Below are 18,069 nucleotides of genomic sequence, written 5' to 3' on the forward strand. Positions count from 1 at the left end.
ATTTGTAATAATTGCAGAGAATGTCTGTGATCTTAATCCCGTGCGAATCGGCCACGTCTGTAATTTGTAAAGTAAAAATTCCCCTGCAAATTACCTATCATATTTCGCCGAACACTGAGGTCCTGTGATAATAGTAGTCCCGTGCAAATCAACATCTCTGTGATTTGGCCAGGATTAGGCGGATCGTCTATCATTTTTGCACGTTTTTTTCCTTCCTGTGAGCATTTCTATCTTTATCTTTCACGAAGAATAAAGTCTGCATTCATAATGGACACCTTAATGAATTCCCGTGCAGCCGCACGGATTATACTTTCACTTTAGAATGAGTATCAATTTGGGAGTAAACTGATTGAATGGTGCGTTTAATATTAACATCAATACTGTTCTTAATGAAAAACAGAACAGAACAGTACAGTACAATGACAAGCTTGTTTAAATAGGCGCTTTTACATTTAGTTTTGAAGCTGAATCTTCCGCTGTATATTGTCAGCTTCTTACTCGTGATAAATGGAATCTGATTCCTGCCGCTGGTCTGAGCTCAGTTCATGGCGTCTGTTCACTAACTGAATGAAATTATGTTTATTTATTACTATAAAATAATCAAAATGATATCGATGCCTGTTTATGATTTCATACAGCTATATCTATAACGAAGTCTTGACATCATATCCGGGAGAAGTCAGTAAATTCGAGTAAAACCACAGGCTTGCTTATCCCGTGCGAATATGCCACGCAAAACTCAGATGTGGTGGAGTCATTTCTAAATCACAGAGGTCCCTAGATAATACTAATCCTGTGCGAATAGTGCTATTCTCTGCAATTATTACAAATCACCAGAGGTCCCCAGATAATATTAATCCCGTGCGAATAGGGCTTTTGTTAGCCTTTAAACATCTTAAAATGCACATATGTAGATCAGAGAAATCTAAATTTTCTTGGGGGACTATGCCTCCCGCATGAACCCCCTAAACAGATCAAATGTGGGACCTCACTGGTCTTAAAACTCCTTAAGGCCTGTTTGCTTTGACCTCATATCTGGAGTTAATGCATTTATGCTGTTAATTTTTTGCAGCCTGGAATATTTATATATGCCTACTTAATATTAAAATTAAATATACAGACAGTATATACTCACATTGTATGTATGTGCTTTGAGGATTTTCTTTAAAAAAATACTAATTATTTCTGTGGTAGAAAACATTGTGGCACAAAGTTTCTATGATACAGAAAACTTTTGATTCTACATTTTGACATTGACTCTGCAATAGGTCTATTTAGGTTCTGTTATAGTTGTGTCTTCAGCCATTTTGGCGTGTTAAACTAGATGTCACCCATTTGCCTTGCGCAAATTCATTCATTCAGTGCTGCTTAAATGGCAGCTTCCGGTGCGTTGTCACCTTTTATAATGCTGAGGTGAAATGCTGTAGTAATTCTACAAATCTGTGGAACTATTTGATGAGACATCAGCCCCACAGACAAGCACACAACCGCTAAAAATAGATCACATACACGCAAATGCTAGCCTTGCATTAGGATCAAACTTGAGCGTTAACTTAAGCACGTACGTTTGCCATTATAGACACATTCAAATCAACTGATTCAACAGACAGCACAGGACCAATAATTCAAACCTAATAGCTTATATTATAAACAGATTTCCTCAAATGAAAGTAAGTCCACATAAGTCAGCACGTTAAGGTATTGTTGTTCATTACCACGGCAACTACTTGTGTCCAGGAATGAATGCGCTTCTCGCGTGTATGACAAGTAACTGAACACATGACGGGCTGTTAAAATGCAAGAAAAGCTTGTCGTGCACTGAAATTTGCTGAAAATCATCCAATATCCTTTTTATGTTAAAATAAATATTGTATAACAAACAAAATTGTATAAAATACTTGTCAGATACATTTTCTAGAATAAAGGTGCATTAAAATTGTATTTAACAATTGTATGCATTTGAAAGATAGAGATGGGTTCTATTTTAATGTACCCAGGTGCATCTAAAACAGGGTATCTGCAGGTTTCACCAAGTCAAACGTAAGACTTTTTTAAGACCTTAAAATCCTGCACCTTCTTTACCTCTTCTCCCTGTAACCTCACTGTTCCACTTGTTCCCTCTCATCACACACATGTATTATGTCTTGCTGCGACTAACCTTCATTCCTCTTCTCTCCAGAGCAAACCTCCACCTCTCTAGCCTTTCCTCCACCTGCTCCCTGCTCTCACTACAGATCACAATGTCATCCGCAAACATCATAGTCCATGGAGATTCCTGTCTGACCTCATCTGTCAGCCTGTCCATCACCACCGCAAACAAGAAGGGGCTCAGAGCCGATCCTTGATGCAGTCCCACCTTCACTGTGAAGTCTTCTGTCTCACCTACGGCTCACCTTACCACTGTTCTACTGCTCTCATACATATCCTGTACCACTCTAATATACTTATCTGCCACTCCAGACCTAATACAATACCACAGCTCTTCTCTTGGCACTCTGTCATATGCTTTCTCTAAACCTACAAAGACACAATGCAGCTCTTTCTGACCCTCTCTATACTTCTCCATTGACATTCTCAAAGCAAATAATGCATCTGTAGTGCTCTTTCTTGGCATGAAACCATACTGCTGCTCACAAATGTCCACTTCTCCCCTTAGCCTTGCTTCCACTGCTCTTTCTTACAACTTCATTGTATGGCTCAACAGCTTAATACCTCTGTAGTTTCCACGACTCTTCACATCTCCCTTGTTCTTAAAAATCAGCACCAAAACACTTCTCTTCCATTCCTCAGGCATCCTCTCACTCTCTAAAACCTTGTTGAGTTAAAAACTCTACTCCCATCTCTCCTAGACACTTCCATACCTCCACTGTTATGTCAACTGCCTTTCCTCTCTTCATCCTCTTCAAAGCTCTCCTAACTTGCTAATACTTTCTACTTCCTGGTCAACAATATTTGCCTCTACAACTCTCCTCTCCTGTCCTTTTCCTCATTCATCAGTTCCTCAGAGAACTCCTTCCATCTTTCTCTCACCCTCATGTCACCTGTTAAAACATTTCCATCTCTAAAAAAGACAAGGAGACTTGGTGGTGGAATGAGGAAGTCCAGGAGAGTATCCAGAGGAAGAGGTTAGCTAGGAAGAAGTGGGACAGTGAGAGGACGGTGGAAAGTAGACAGGAGCATAGGCCAAACAGAAAGCATATGAGGACATGTATGCAATGGCGAGGCAGAGGGATAGAAATGGAAAGGATGTGCAGCAGGTTAGAGTGATTAAAGATAGAGATGGAAATGTTTTAACTGGTGACAGGAGGGTGCCACAGTGACACTCTTATCCCAAAAACTATTGCTATATCACGATACTTAATATGCAAGTCATTTTTCCCTGTTGTACCTACACAAAATCCCAAATCCCACTATAATCACTAGTCGTATCATCTTAAAAAATCCTAAGCGGAGGATCCCTACCATTTTTATTACTGGTTTTAAATTTTGTTCTCTTGCATGCATGGGATGGAAACGATGCTTCATTCACAAATGTTTTATTCCAATTTTGCGCGTAAGATGATTTGCCACTCTTGCTAGATGCATCATTTTGCAGATTTTATATAAAACCCATTTTTATCCATGACTGACAGTCTTCCTGTGGCTCATGCTAGTGAATGCATTTGCCAGTTAATGCATGGGCTGAATGCAAGTGTGCACAACATAAATGTGAGTTGTATTACTGAAGCATATTGAAGGGAAACGAGCATTTACCTGTTGACCTCTGCTTGAACTTCTCGCTCTTGGTCTTCCTCCACTTCCAGGGCTTGAAGAGGCGTCCCAGGGTGGCGAACTTGCTCCTGCAGTGGACGGGCGGCACCAGGGACTCGGAGCGGATGGAGGCCAACTTCTCCACCTCCTCTGCTGTGGAGGAACACAGAGGCTCAGACTGGAGCAACACACAGCAGCGTCACTCCTGCCACACGGTTTCTCTGCGGACGGTACAGCGTGTGCCATTTCTCTGCTACTGGAGGTGTTTAAACCGCAGCACCAGAAGTAGGTCAAACACCGTCCCTACTGGCACACACACACACACACACACACTAGTAGAGCATCATCACAGCTCAACACCAAGCTCATGTGAACACACAAGGACTGTGAAGGTGATGTTCCAGCACGTGCTTTTCACAGGCAGCGGGTATTTATAGCTCCACCCTAATCACATTAACACGCATGTGACGTTCATTAATCAAAGAGGAATTTAATGAAGAGGATTAAACAATGGGATTTAATATGACGGCACGTTTGCTCATGGTCTGACTGTATGACCTGCACTGAAAGAGCTCATCGCAACGCATCGTAACGCAACGCAACGCTACCAAACTAAACCACAACATCCCATTAAAATCAGCAGACAACTTCTAACTTCCAAAGTCAGTGGGCAAAACAGCTCTAAACCCAAGTCACCTAAGTTTCACCTCAAAGTCCATCGAGATTGTTCATCTTAAAGTCACCATGGAATACATTTTCCAGTGAATATTGCATTATTGTGATTAACTCATAAGAACTTCCCATCCCTCTTGCAGCAACATCTCTTCTCTGATGACGAGGGCGGGGCAACCTGTCACTCACATGAGATCCACCAATAGCAAACCAAAACCATCCAAACATCCAATCAACTCCTATATTTCTTGTCCGAAAAGCGTTTAACTCTGATTATATATGGAACACTAGGGAAGAAAAAGACGAGCTCAGTATGTTTTATTCAGGCCTAGCCTATAGAATTGTTCATTGAACATGAAGTTAGAATGATTGAGTCGACCAATGAAATCCATTAGAGGGTGGGAAATAGAGAACCACACTAACAACAACAAAACAGTAAAGACACCCATATAACCAATGTCTACACATGCGGGCGCGTTTACACATGACAGGAACAGCACACGATCCAGATCCAACTATTTTAACAGGACACGCCATATTAAAAACGCGACGCCCGTGACGCAATTGAGTCAGTCGCATCACGTGAAACGTTACATGATAATAATTAAATACAACAAAGCCGGACGCGACGTCCATCTATCTAACGCACATGTACAAACTGTTGAAGACTAATAAAACGCGAATGACGGCGTGAACGCGCTCGGTTTACTTACCGTCCTGCGCGTGGCTGCCGCGGCTGCAGTTGCTGCATATGTGTTTGATCTCTTTGCCAATGTGGCAGTGAATCATGAAGGGCATGTTGTTGTGATGATGCTGCTGCTGCTGCTGCTGCTGCGGATTCTTATTTTCCTTCCTGTAATTCAGAGACATCATCCTGACCAGGCTGAAGCCTTTGTTCTTCGGCTTCCCCGCGGGCGCGTTATTGCCCCAGATGCCGTGCATGACTGTGTGATCCACCACAGACATGATGATGGAGGAGATGATGATGGTGGAGATGAGCGCTTCTCTGAGCAGGACTGAAGGAGGCGCGCGCTCTCAGACTCAAGCGGAGGCGCGCAGTGTGTACGCCGGTCCTTGCGCCCCCTCTAGACCACACACTGGAACTGCAAGCGGAGCCAACGGCGTAGGGAAGGGCTGTGTCTCAAATCACAGCTGAAGCACAGTGATGTGGAGCCTACACACTGACAGTTACTGACAGTTCGTTACCAGCTGGATGATGTATTTGCCTCCACACATACACAAACATGTTCAGCATACTAACACACTAGTCCTACAGTTACACTATGTGAAGTCTCAGTATGCATTAGTGTCGGATGTGTACATCAAGTACATTTACTTGAGGACTGTACTTAAATGGATAGTTCACTCAAAAATTAAAATTAGCCCATGATTTACTTACCTTCAAGTCATCCTAGATGTATATGACATTCTTCTTTCAGACGACTTTATATTTAAATCAGCACTAGGTAACTTTTCAACCTTCATTATATATTTTCAAGACTCTTGTGATGATACATCGACTTACAATAGGTTGCATGACACGTCTGCCATAGCTTGATGGGATCTGTATCGTTTTTAATCGTACTTTTAAACTTTGAGTTTTGGGTAGTTACCCGAGAACAAAAAGAACTACAAAATTTGACTGCTTTACGGCATATACATCACTTCCACCAACACCCACACTTCCTTAAATTCGGACGTGCAAGCCCAACTTTGTTCGCCGGATAATATTGTTATGTCCGATTCAGCACAGACAAATAAGAAAGAAAAGGTTTTGTTGGAGGAAAGCAATAAGAGGAAACGAAAAAGTGATGGGATTAAAGGCAGGACGAGGATCAACATTGGACCAGCGTTTGCTCGTTGGCGTGCGCTGAAGGAGGCGTGCCCAACCGATGCTGTCATGCTTGTTATGGTGATTACCTACCACTCAAACATTGAACTGAAGTATCATATAGATTCTGTAAAACGGTAACCAATAGACTACTATAATGACGCTGGTTTGTCAGCATCGTGATTATTTGGCGTTTGAAAAAAATAAAACCCATGAAATTATATCCATGACATGCTGAAATATATGCCACTGACTGTACCTGGGATGAAGACATTTCACACGCGATGCCAGAAGAACACCTTCATGTGAACTCCTCCTGCAGTGTTCAGGGGAACTGTTAGTGCTGCACCAACCCGCGGGCCACTTTTATGAAGTTATTTGGCCCGCCCCGCACCACTGTATATATTTTTACAACCCGCCCCGCATCCGGGACCATTAAATAGACATACGGGGTCCTCGGGTTATGAGACGACCCGTGCATTACTAGTTCAGGGCTATCAGGATTGTCATGTCAACAAATGCACACGCGATGGCATCCCCTGTTGTAGGACAGAGCTTACGACAGTAGTTGAGGACATAATTTTTTCCCAACTGTAGGGGAAAAGACCGAGAGCAAAAGTTACCCAGTGCAGATTTAAAAAGTCCTGGCTAATCCAAGCTTTATAATGGCAGGGATTGTTACACTGTAGGGCAGGCACAGGGCACTTAGTAATTTGGTAAAGTTTGTATGCACTAGTAATCATATTATTTTCAAATACAGAAAAAGTAGCACTCATTTTACATACATCACTGTGTATATGCCATTAATATTACATGGTTAACTGACTATAGCGCAGCATATTTTAAAATGAAGGATTTCAAATTGTCTCCAGTGAAGCTGAACTCTCCTGCCCGCATTCAGTTTGACCGTCATGCACAAGAAACACAATAATGCAAGATCTGCACGGCTGGATTTGATTAAATCTGAAAGGATTGTAAAATTAAATGTTTATTGAGATTTTAACATTGTTTTAACACTAGATGTGTATTAGCTGAATGTTGACGGTAAATTAGAGTATTATAACCTAATAGCCTAAGTATTATTGCCTTTCTGTTGCTAATAATATAAAAGCAAGTCCTATATTTTTTTCACAAACCCTTTACTTTCTTTGTTTGTTTAACAGGTCTATATAATAACGTATATGATAGGACTGTTTAAAGCTACACTGTGTGATATTTTCCCCCATCTAGCGGTGAAAAGGTATATGACCATCCAGTGAATATTAGTTTCTGTTCCTCTCAATTCTGATTTTGTTTTAACTCCTACGGTGGCCGATTTAGTCCAAGATTAACATGGTAATCCCCCTCTTTACATTCGACACGGTGCCATCGAGTGTTAAAACGCGAAAGGCGAAGCTTGAATTTACGGGTATGTCCCTCTTTGGCTAATGTACTTTCAAGATGGAGGGGCAACATGGCCACCAGCATTCAAACCCCTCACCCGTATGTATTTTCAATGGCATATTATAAACTTACGAGAATACTTTATTACTTGAAAGAAGGAAATATACATTAATGAGCACATATATTTTTGAAAGAACTAAGTGTTTTAGCTAAGAATAAACTAAAAAAGTTACACAGTGTAGCTTTAACAGAGGCTGTAAATGAATGAAGACAGAGTAAGTGATGTGTGATCAGTAGGGATGGGCATATCGATAAAAAGTCGATATATCGATACTGATGTGACCATCAAAAAGTATTGATACTCATAGAAACATACTAAGGAGTTGTTTTTTTTACCAGTAATTTTGTTTCTTTCAAAATATTATGTTATGCATACAATACAAATAAGTCATGTTACCAAATAATAGTGTTGCATAACTATTTTCCTACTCATCTGAACCATGACCGGATTCTGAACGCACGCAAATGCTGCAATACAGAATCAATCAATCAATCAATCAATCAATCAATCAATCAATCAATCAATCAATCAATCAATCAATCAATCAATCAATCAATCAATCAAAGAGAGAGCATTCACTCACTGATCACACTGTATTCAAACAGGGCTGCATTTCCCAAAACTAGCATAAGAAACCATTGATGCTTTTGAAAATGCAGTCCAGAACAATGCTAATCAGAAGACAAAAAAACATATGTTTGAGTTATTTCACAACAAACAAAAAGAAATTGTAGCCTACATAGTGCAATTACACTTTAAATGTAATGTTTAAAGTTGATATTGATCATGTTCTATTCTTTAAATATGTTAATATAAATCACTAGCCTGACAAGCCAGACCCACATCAAGATGTTTGGTCTGGAAACTCACCATAGACAGGGCTCAATCCGAGGGGCGGGATAAACGGTTGTCTTTCAAACTCCCTCTGCACGCGATAGGATAGCGCTACAACCAACCAGAGCAACGAAGGTGAAACAGAGCTTGTTGATAGATTAAATATTCACCGTATCCGGTCGGCTAAACTCCGAACACATCTTCCCTTTTTAAGAATGACTTCAGTGCCGTTCTTTGTTCTTTTCTCAGAGAAAAGCTTAACTCCAAGTCTTCCAGAGTCGTGGTCAGAGCTGATTCGAAAGACCGCCGCCGTTCGGCAGTTTCTGTGTTTACTAGAAGCACGCAAACGCAACTCGAACGTCGTCATTATGGCCCCGACCACCGACTCTATACATGATGTGATTGGCCCGTCCAGAGTTAGGGGAATACAGCTCAGAAGTAGGGATGCACCGGTTGACCGGCCCAAAATCGGAACCGGCCGGTTTTTGCTTCTAGCGCGCGACCGGCAACCGGCCGTTTTTTTTTTCTTTCCGCCGATTTTTCCGGGAAGTGCACCCGCTTGCGCAACCCAAATACGCTTATATTACAATAATTCGCGAACTTCACTTGTGTGGAAGTATTTTGCAATATGCGAGCAGGACTGGAAATGCAGAGCTACCTGTCTGAAGCACAGATACCAAGAAGCAAATGTGTACTGGCACACAAATACGGTAAGAGCCGCTTTCCTGCACTCGCTGAAGTTGCGCGAGCTCCTCTCTGCGCCGTGCACAAGCGTAGATAGTGAGCACTTGTTCAGCTCAGCTCCTCACGTGTTGGAAGAGAAACGAAACAGACTAACTTGTGAGAGCCGAAATGCTTCTGTTTGTAAAAAAAAAACATCCATGCACTTGAAGTGAAATAGGCCTACTATCAGTTAAGGATGATCATTTTTATTTTATTTTTTATTTTACCTTACCTTAATTACATTGAATTAATTTGCTGTAGCATCTTTGTTTTCTTTGTTTTTTCGTTGCACTAAACATTATTTGATTGAACAATGTATTTATAAACTTTTTTAAATTATTTAATTTAATTATTTATTTTAATTTAACTGGTAAAGACTTTTTTTCTTTAAACTGAATTTAAAAACAAATGCTGATTTAAGTTAATTCTTTGTTTGGATTGTTCAATGTGTGTTGATTGTGTTGTTTGGATTGCAGAATATGCATATGTTAAAGTTAATAGGTAATGTTAATTTTTAAATAGGTTCAACCTAATTTAATTTCCTATTAATTTCAGATTGCAAACTTGTTTTCATTGGCCAAAAGCCAAATTGGCCTATTAAATACCAAATAAACATCTTGTTCATGTATACTTTCTTTCTTTATTGTTTGTTGCTTAAAATAAAATAAAATCAGAAATCGGTATCGGAATCGGCCACTTTGCTTAAAAAAAATCGGTATCGGAATTGGCCATGTAAAATCATGATCGGTGCATCCCTACTCAGAAGGGTATTGAGAGTTCCTAGACGACACTTGCGGGCAGATTAAATTTGCTGCCGCTAAGGTGCGTCTAGATTTCTAGGCTAATAAATCACACTATCAGAATAAAAAGGTTGCATTTTTATGTCCTGTCACTGGCAGTCCCTTGTGAAAATTAACTATGGTTAATTTTTTACTACAATGACCACAGTTCAACTAGTATTTGTAGATTACCATGATTACCACTACAAGTAAACATATTTTAACCATGTGTAAAAAAAAAATATATATGATCTAACAAGTTGCAATTAAGGCATATTGAATGTAAAAATGCCTTTCGCATATAATGTTAAGTGGCTATCTTCACCCATTTTACTCTTATTGATATCGGTGATACTGGCCTTGAACGTATCGGTATTGTATCAAAAACAAAATAAGTTGTTTGGCACTGGCGTTTTTCAACTTGCCAAAATAAAAGTCCTGCTTTTAACACATCTACCAATCAGAAAAACGTATTAGCCGATGCAGATATATCGGCCTCAGCAATATATCGGTCAACCACTAAATTATACATCTAAAATGTCTTTATTTTACATTAATAAAAAACAAAACTAAGAAATAATTATGTTGTCCTTGTCAAGCCTCCTCTGGATCATTATGATACATTGATTTTAATGGTAAACCCAGTTAAAGAAAATGTTAAGCAATAAATTAAAGGGAACATAACATGTCAATATGTTCTCTAAATGTCTAGGAAGCACACAATGAGTTATATTAGTGACACTTCAAAGTTAGAAAATACTATTTCCAACAGATCTCCATAACTTGTTAATTAAGTGTAGCTCTGCTCCCAAACACTAGAATATGGAAATAACTTTTACTGAACATTCTAAACACACTAAAAAAAGAAGCAAAATTAACTAAAATGATCTTGTAAAAGTGAGTTTGTGCTTAAAACGAGAACAGCGTCAATGAGTTCAGAAAAATACACTTAATTCAACTGAAATGGTAATTGTCATGAAAGATACTTGTTCTTGTTTTTAGCACAGACTTACTTAATTTTGTTCAATTTCTCAGAAAACGAGACTTTATTTCTTTATTTTGCATCCTGATTCAAGGATGTATAGATATTTGTACTGGAAAAAAAAAAAAAAATAGGGGAAGATATACATTTTCAGTGCATTTAAGTGCATGCAGTTTAATTTATAGCCCTGTGATTTAATTTTTTAATTTTTATTTTGAATGGTTAAATTAACTTTAGTAGAAATATACACTCACCTAAAGGATTATTAGGAACACCTGTTCAATTTCTCAGTTGCTTCAATGCATTTAGGGGTGTGGTCCTGGTCAAGACAATCTCCTGAACTCCAAACTGAATGTCAGAATGGGAAAGAAAGGTGATTTAAGCAATTTTGAGCGTGGCATGGTTGTTGATGCCAGACAGACCAGTCTGAGTATTTCACAATCTGCTCAGTTACTGGCATTTTCAAGCACAACCATTTCTAGGGTTTACAAAGAATGGTGTGAAAAGGGAAAAACATCCAGTATGCGGCCGTCCTGTGGGCAAAAAATTCTTGTTGATGCTAGAGGTCAGAGGAGAATGGACAGACTGATTCAAGCTGATAGAAGAGCAACTTTGACTGAAATAACCACTCGTTACAACCGAGGTATGCAGCAAAGCATTTGTGAAGCCACAACATGCACAACCTTGAGACAAAATTGGACAGTTGAAGACTGGAAACATTTTGCCAAGTCTGATGAGTCTCGATTTCTGTTGACACATTTAGAAGGTAGAGTCAGATTTTGGTGTAAACAGAATGAGAACATGGATCCATCATGCCTTGTTACCACTGTGCAGGCTGGTGGTGGTGTAATGGTGTGGGGGATGTTTTCTTTGTACACTTTAGTGCCAATTGGGCATCGTTTAAATGCCATGGCCTACCTTAGCATTGTTTCTGACCATGTCCATCCCTTTATGACCACCATGTACCCATCCACTGATGGCTACTTCCAGCAGGATAATGCACCATGTCACAAAGCTTGAATCATTTCAAATTGTTTTCTTAAACATGACACTGAGTTCACTGTACTAAAAATCTTCGTAGAATTAAGGCAAGTTCTGAAGGCGAAATGGGGTCAAACACAGTATTAGTATGGTGTTCCTAATAATCAGGTGAATATAGGTCGGAAACGTGGGCTTGAACCATGTTACATGCATGGATTGACCGGGATAACTCAAGTCATAGCATATTGTGTAACTGAGGAACAGACCCAATTTGTTATCAAATTACACTGAAAATGACTTATTCAGATATATTAGATATATCCTGCACTATTGTTTCATGACGGAAGCATTTTTTGGTTCTGCACCGCTCTGAAAGTGTGAGAAATGACAATAGAAATGTTGATTGTCAGCCGTGGTGAAGCTCCATTGTCAGAGACACACTGGCACTGGAGAGGAGCTAAAAGCCACATAAGCACATCCTCTCCAAATAAAATCAGCCCATTTGTGACTCAAGCAAACCTGCAGAGCAGAGCCATGAAGACATGATTCAGCGCTGAGTCACTGTCTCGTACATGAGCTTCAGAGAGCGCAGGACGTCAGCGGCCGGACCCGGGCTGCCCACACAGCTCATCAGACGCATGTCAGAGTCTGACACACTAGTGAGTAGGGATGGGTACCGAGACCCAGTATTAAATGAGCCCCAGGGCTAAATTATAAAAGACTGCAGTATCGATAAGCTCTGATACAATAGATTCTGCTGTCGGTACTGGAGCAATGACGAAAATGCACTTAATATTTATTATCGCTACATAGAAATTATATTTGCAAATTCTATATTGCCAGCCGTTTCTATAAGCAATAATATTAAACTATGTGTTGTTGCTAGTCGAAAACCAGAAGAGAGAGACAGAGACAGAGAGAGACAGAGAGAGAGAGAGAGAGAGAGAGAGAGAGAGAAAGAGAGAGAGAGAGAGAGAGAGAGAGAGAGAGAGAGAGAGAGAGAGAGAGAGAGAGAGAGAGAGAGAGAGAGAGAGAATCTCACGCAGAGCTAAGGTTGCAGCGCGCATGACCCGACAGTCCCTGATTAATAAATGACAATGGCCAACAAAAGTTTAGTCTGGTTACACTTCAGGCCTGTGAAATTAAAGGAGTACTTCAGCGCTGGGATGATGAATATTTAAAGTGGGTCGTTAATGTAGTAGAAATGTGAAATTATTTTTTAATTTAGTGCTTTCTAGACTGAGAAAAGACAGAAAACGTATTTTTGTCTCATGGGGATGAAAGACAACAATTCCCAGAATGCTTCGCTGCCCTACGAGGCCATTCCCAAAGCCACCGCTATAAGATTACTGAATCACTGATCACTTTCCCACCACAAATCACTTTTCCTTTCATTTTCATAAAATCAGTTCAGTTAGAGAACAGACACTACAATTAAAAACTGAACGTGTCTGTTCAATATGTGATTTAGCTGCTGAGGGAGTCTCACAGCCCAAAGTCAGGAGTCGTTGCAGGAGTCAGATTACATTGACAGTCATGGCGTCCGCGGCATAGATTCACAGCGCATGTTCAGTCTGGCGCGTATTCAGTTCATGCCTTTGAAAGCTTAACTTTCATAGGAATTAGTTTGAGAAGTTGAAAGACTTTGAAAGAAGTTGAAAGACTGGCTGCACCGTTTAAACATTAATACCTGAGGCTGCAGCTGAGTCCTGTGAGCGTCATCTCCCATCCCCCATGCGCGAGTTAAAAACATGCAGAAATGGCTCCCTCTGCTGGCTGTAGTCTTTAGCCTCTGGCCAACAATTCCTCCGATGGCGCAAATTGACGATGTTTACGTCATAGGAGGAATTTTTCCAGAAATAAAATGCATAAATCTCTTGTCTCAGGGGGATATGAGAGGGGGGAGCACAATCATTTGAATATACTCCAGGGTCTGAAGTAACCCTTTAATCTAATTGTATTTTCTATTTTGGTCGCCAATAATTATAAATAGATAAGGTAAAACTATTAAAAACTTGCCGCGTTCCTTATTGTGCAACTTCCTTCACTGCACAGCGGTGAGCATTGGTTCCCCCTAAAACCTAAACTTAACGTCAGAACGTTTGTTAATAAATAAAGCTATTTAATAATAATCTGCGCAAGAGTTTCCAACTTCAAGGTGGCTTATGCGTGCACTTCAAATCTGACCGTATCTCGCACATTATAGTACTTTAGGCTTCGTGTGCGTGTCTAAACCATCAAATACACACAACAAATAGCCTATGTCAAAATGACCGGTTGGAGAGTATTCACTTAAACACAGTTTATGTCTTAAATGGGCATTAGTTGGGAGAAAATATTATGTATTATCAGATCAGCACTCGGTCTTAAAGGGGCAGCGTCTAATAAACCCTGACGATTATACCATTAATGTGAATCAAACAACAAAAGGCGAAGAGAAAGAAACCCACATCTATTCATTTGTACAGTGACAACTATACAGTGTTATTTTATTTTTGATTACTTTATTAGATGTCTTTTGTAGGCCATGACCTGAACAGTAATTTTAGACTTTCCTGAGATTAAAGCACTGTATTTCATTTGTATCTTTGTTTTATTGTACATTTATTGTATTTATTTGACCATTTGTTTGTACTTTGTTTCTTTGTTCTTGTTCTTATCGTATGCATATAATACACAAAAAATATATGTTTTACATTCGTTTTGTTCAAACATTGCTTTTTATTTTGCTATAGATATTTTACATTTTCAGATTATAAAGCAATGTTAAATAGAGAGTACTTCGACTCGCGCAGTAAAAAGTCCCGGCTGAAAAATCCTCCCTCACATCTCCCCCTCCCCTAGCCTAGAAATCTAGACGCACCCTAGCGGCAGCAAATTTAATCTGCCCGCAAGTTTCATCTAGGAACTCTCAATACCCTTCTGAGCTGTATTCCTCTCAATCTGGACGAGCCAATCACATCGTGTATAGAGTCGGCGGGCGGGGCCATAATGATGACGGCCGAGTTGCGTTTGCGTGCTTCTAGTAAACACAGAAACTGGCGAACGGCGGCGGTCTTTCGAATCAGCTTTGACTGCGATTCTGGAAGACTTGGAGTTAAGCTTTTCTCTGAGAAAAGAACAAAGAACGACACTGAAGTCATTCTTAAAAAGGGAAGATGTGTTCGGAGTTTAGCCGACCGGATACGGCGAATGTTTAATCTATCAACAAGCTCTGTTTCACCTTCGTTGCTCTGGTTGGTTGTAGCGCTATCCTATCGCGTGCAGAGGGAGTTTGAAAGACAACCGTTTATCCCGCCCCTCGGATTGAGCCCTGTCAATGGTGAGTTTCCAGACCAAACATCTTGATATGGGTCTGGCTCGGCTTGTCAGGCTACCCCTCCCCCCTATTGACAGAAATGAGAGAGGGATGGGGTGTTGTGATGGAGTGTTTTTTAGCCGGGACTTTTTACTGGGCCGAGTCGAAGTACTCTCAGAAGTGCTATTCCGCCATACATTATAGTTCTCCTTTTTAATCTGCTTAGAAAAGCGCCAAATTTTATTTTATGTCATCATACTTATGTCATCGTTCATCTATTCGTGTAACTGTATCTAAATAGGGTAAGCGTGGAGGTGTTTGGTACTTCTAACTTGATCTCTGTTTGGTTCCATAGTGAATGAACTGGACTTAGTGGGCTAAGCTAAATGCTATCAGATCATCACCGCACGTCAGAGAGATTAAGTGCACGCACTGAAACGAGAGAGGTGTGTATCAAATAGTTTTAGTCAAGGGAATAACATAGTTTAATATGTAAAAGCGGTGAAGTATCCCTTTAAATAATTGTGATTTTGATGCAACTTTGAGTGAATACGTTGGTTTAAGTGCAAAAGAGCTTGATTCATCATTCACAGGCAGTCTGAGAAACAGCTTTCTGAGTGCGCACTTCTGACGTGCGTGCACAAAACTTCTCACAAACTTTTGAATTGAGTTCTCTATCATCATTTTTGCGCTTGAATATTTCAATTTTGCAGGTAGAGATGGAGTTCACAGTTAATCGAGACATTGACAACACTGGATCAACAGCTGCACACATGTAAATGAACATCTGTTTTACTAAATATGTTTGTTTGTTGGTTCAGTTGTTGCGTTCCAAATGATTGGTTTGTGAGTTGAGGTGATGTCTGTGCAGATGGACACACAGCAGTGCACGGTTACATCAACAGACCTTGAATAATGAATGCACTCGCCACTAGTTAACCGTCCGTAGGCTGCTGAAATACATCAGCTCTGAGCCCTCGCTTCTGTCTTAATCTCATCTCGTGGATGATAACTGGATTGCGTAACACTGAAGCTGAGTGATTGAGTGTGCTGAGATATGAGGAAGGCCTGAGGAAGAGTGATGTGCTCGAATCAGGACATTCATGAATCCGGCCTCAGTTCACCAACATCAAAGAGCGCTGAGAGTCCACAGCCAGAAGAGATGAAAACTGTGTGCTGTAGGATTTACAACAAACACTTCTCACTCAGAAACAAAAGGTAAATTTAACACTGTTGCTATTTGAGCTTGAAAAAGTTATTCTCCAGTTTTTCTCTATATCATTTTCAGTGTTTCTGAACTAGAGCTGGGCGATATGGCCAAAAAAATCATATCTCTGTATTTTTTGGTTGAATGGCGATAAACAGTATATATCCCGGTATTGTCTATGTTTTCTATTTGGTAAAAAAAAAATATATATCTGTATTTTTTTTTCTTCTTCTTCACACAATGATGTACTAAAAACATATTGAAGTCTATAAACAAATACAGTGAATGCAATGTAGGCTATGTAATATATTATGTGCAAAAAGGCGGCATTCTAAACATTCTAACAGTACAATTTAAAAACAAAATTAATAATTTACTAAACTAAAAATGAAAATAAAAACAAAAGCATATTAGCCTACATTTGATTACCTGTTATAATGGTCACTTTCATAAAAATATGCTTACTTGTAGGTTTAAATTTCCTGAAATATGTATATTTTAGTCTGAATTATTACGTTTTGCGTGTGGCGGCGCTCGTTCACAGAAGACTCGTCCTCTCCAGACAGCAAAATGGACATATTTGCATGACTTTCTAACATTTACCGATGAAGAATATACCTGTGAAATGTAAATTATGCACGGAGGAAAGCACCACATTTTAAATGTACAGCAAGTATTTATCTGTCTGTCAGCACAAGTAGCCTATATCTCTCAGAGCACCTGACGGGGCAAGCTGCTTTAAACTATACGAGTGTATCTTACCAGTTATTTTGGAGCCCATAATATAAAGCATGTGTCATGTTGAGGAGGGTTGTATCATGCACTTTTCCAGCATCAGGTCACTCTGCATAGGCCTACTTAGCTATTGTTCAGATGTGCTCATATCAATCTACTGTATATCGATTATCGATATAAACGGTATTGCCTCATTCCATATCGTTTCTAAAAAAATATATTGATATATCATACAAACTGGATATACCGCCCAGCCCTATTCTGAACTCCCTGAACAAGACTCCATTGTAGTCTTAAGTTTTCTTCCGGGAACCAACACGTCACAATATTTCTAATTTACATAATTTATATGCAGAATAAAGGGGCAGGGCCTGGTTGAGTTAGTAGGGTCTTGAAACTGGCGGTTATAGTAAGGGGCGCGACATTTCGTAAAGAGAAGCCGGTAGTGCTTGACCAATTACATCACCCTGCTCCAGTCGACCAATTAGAGCACACTGTGCTTTTCAGAAGGAGGGGCTTCATAGAGACAGGAACTAAACAGAGCGTTACTGACAAACTGGGAAGAGAAGACCTATAACAATGGAGAATATGGGGAAAATAATCAACATTCAAGCAGGAAAACATGCTCTAGTAGAGCCCAAAAACCAAGACTTTGGGATGTACAAATATCTTAATTTGGGTTTTCAGAGATTAACAAATATCTTGGAGGACCAATTATACCATAATCTTTATTTTTGGGTGAACTATCTTCTTCAGCTCTTTACATTTTGCGCCCTAGTTAGCTTCCTGTCATGTGACAACGGAGCGCAGTTGCCTAAAGTCTGCTTTAAAGT

At 39.8% G+C, this 18,069-nt stretch overlaps 1 protein-coding gene across 4 annotated transcripts in view; it reads right to left on the bottom strand.

The window, feature by feature from the left end:
• LOC137088921 (phosphatase and actin regulator 1) overlaps positions 1–18,069 on the bottom strand; it is a 58,957-nt gene that overhangs the window by 22,741 nt on the left and 18,147 nt on the right. Inside the window, exons 1-2 of one of the 4 annotated variants that reach the window (XM_067452301.1) lie at positions 5,136–5,975; positions 3,754–3,900 (exon numbers count right to left, since the gene is read on the bottom strand). In XM_067452301.1, the coding sequence (XP_067308402.1) occupies positions 3,754–3,900; positions 5,136–5,388 (400 nt within the window). In that variant the 5' untranslated portion in view covers positions 5,389–5,975. Of the gene's footprint in view, positions 1–3,753; positions 3,904–5,135; positions 5,976–18,069 lie in introns of those variants that run through there. The other 3 variants (XM_067452300.1, XM_067452303.1, XM_067452302.1) reach the window with 3 other exon arrangements.

Source organism: Pseudorasbora parva, chromosome 9 (assembly GCF_024679245.1).
Source record: "Pseudorasbora parva isolate DD20220531a chromosome 9, ASM2467924v1, whole genome shotgun sequence".
NCBI lineage: Eukaryota > Metazoa > Chordata > Actinopteri > Cypriniformes > Gobionidae > Pseudorasbora > Pseudorasbora parva.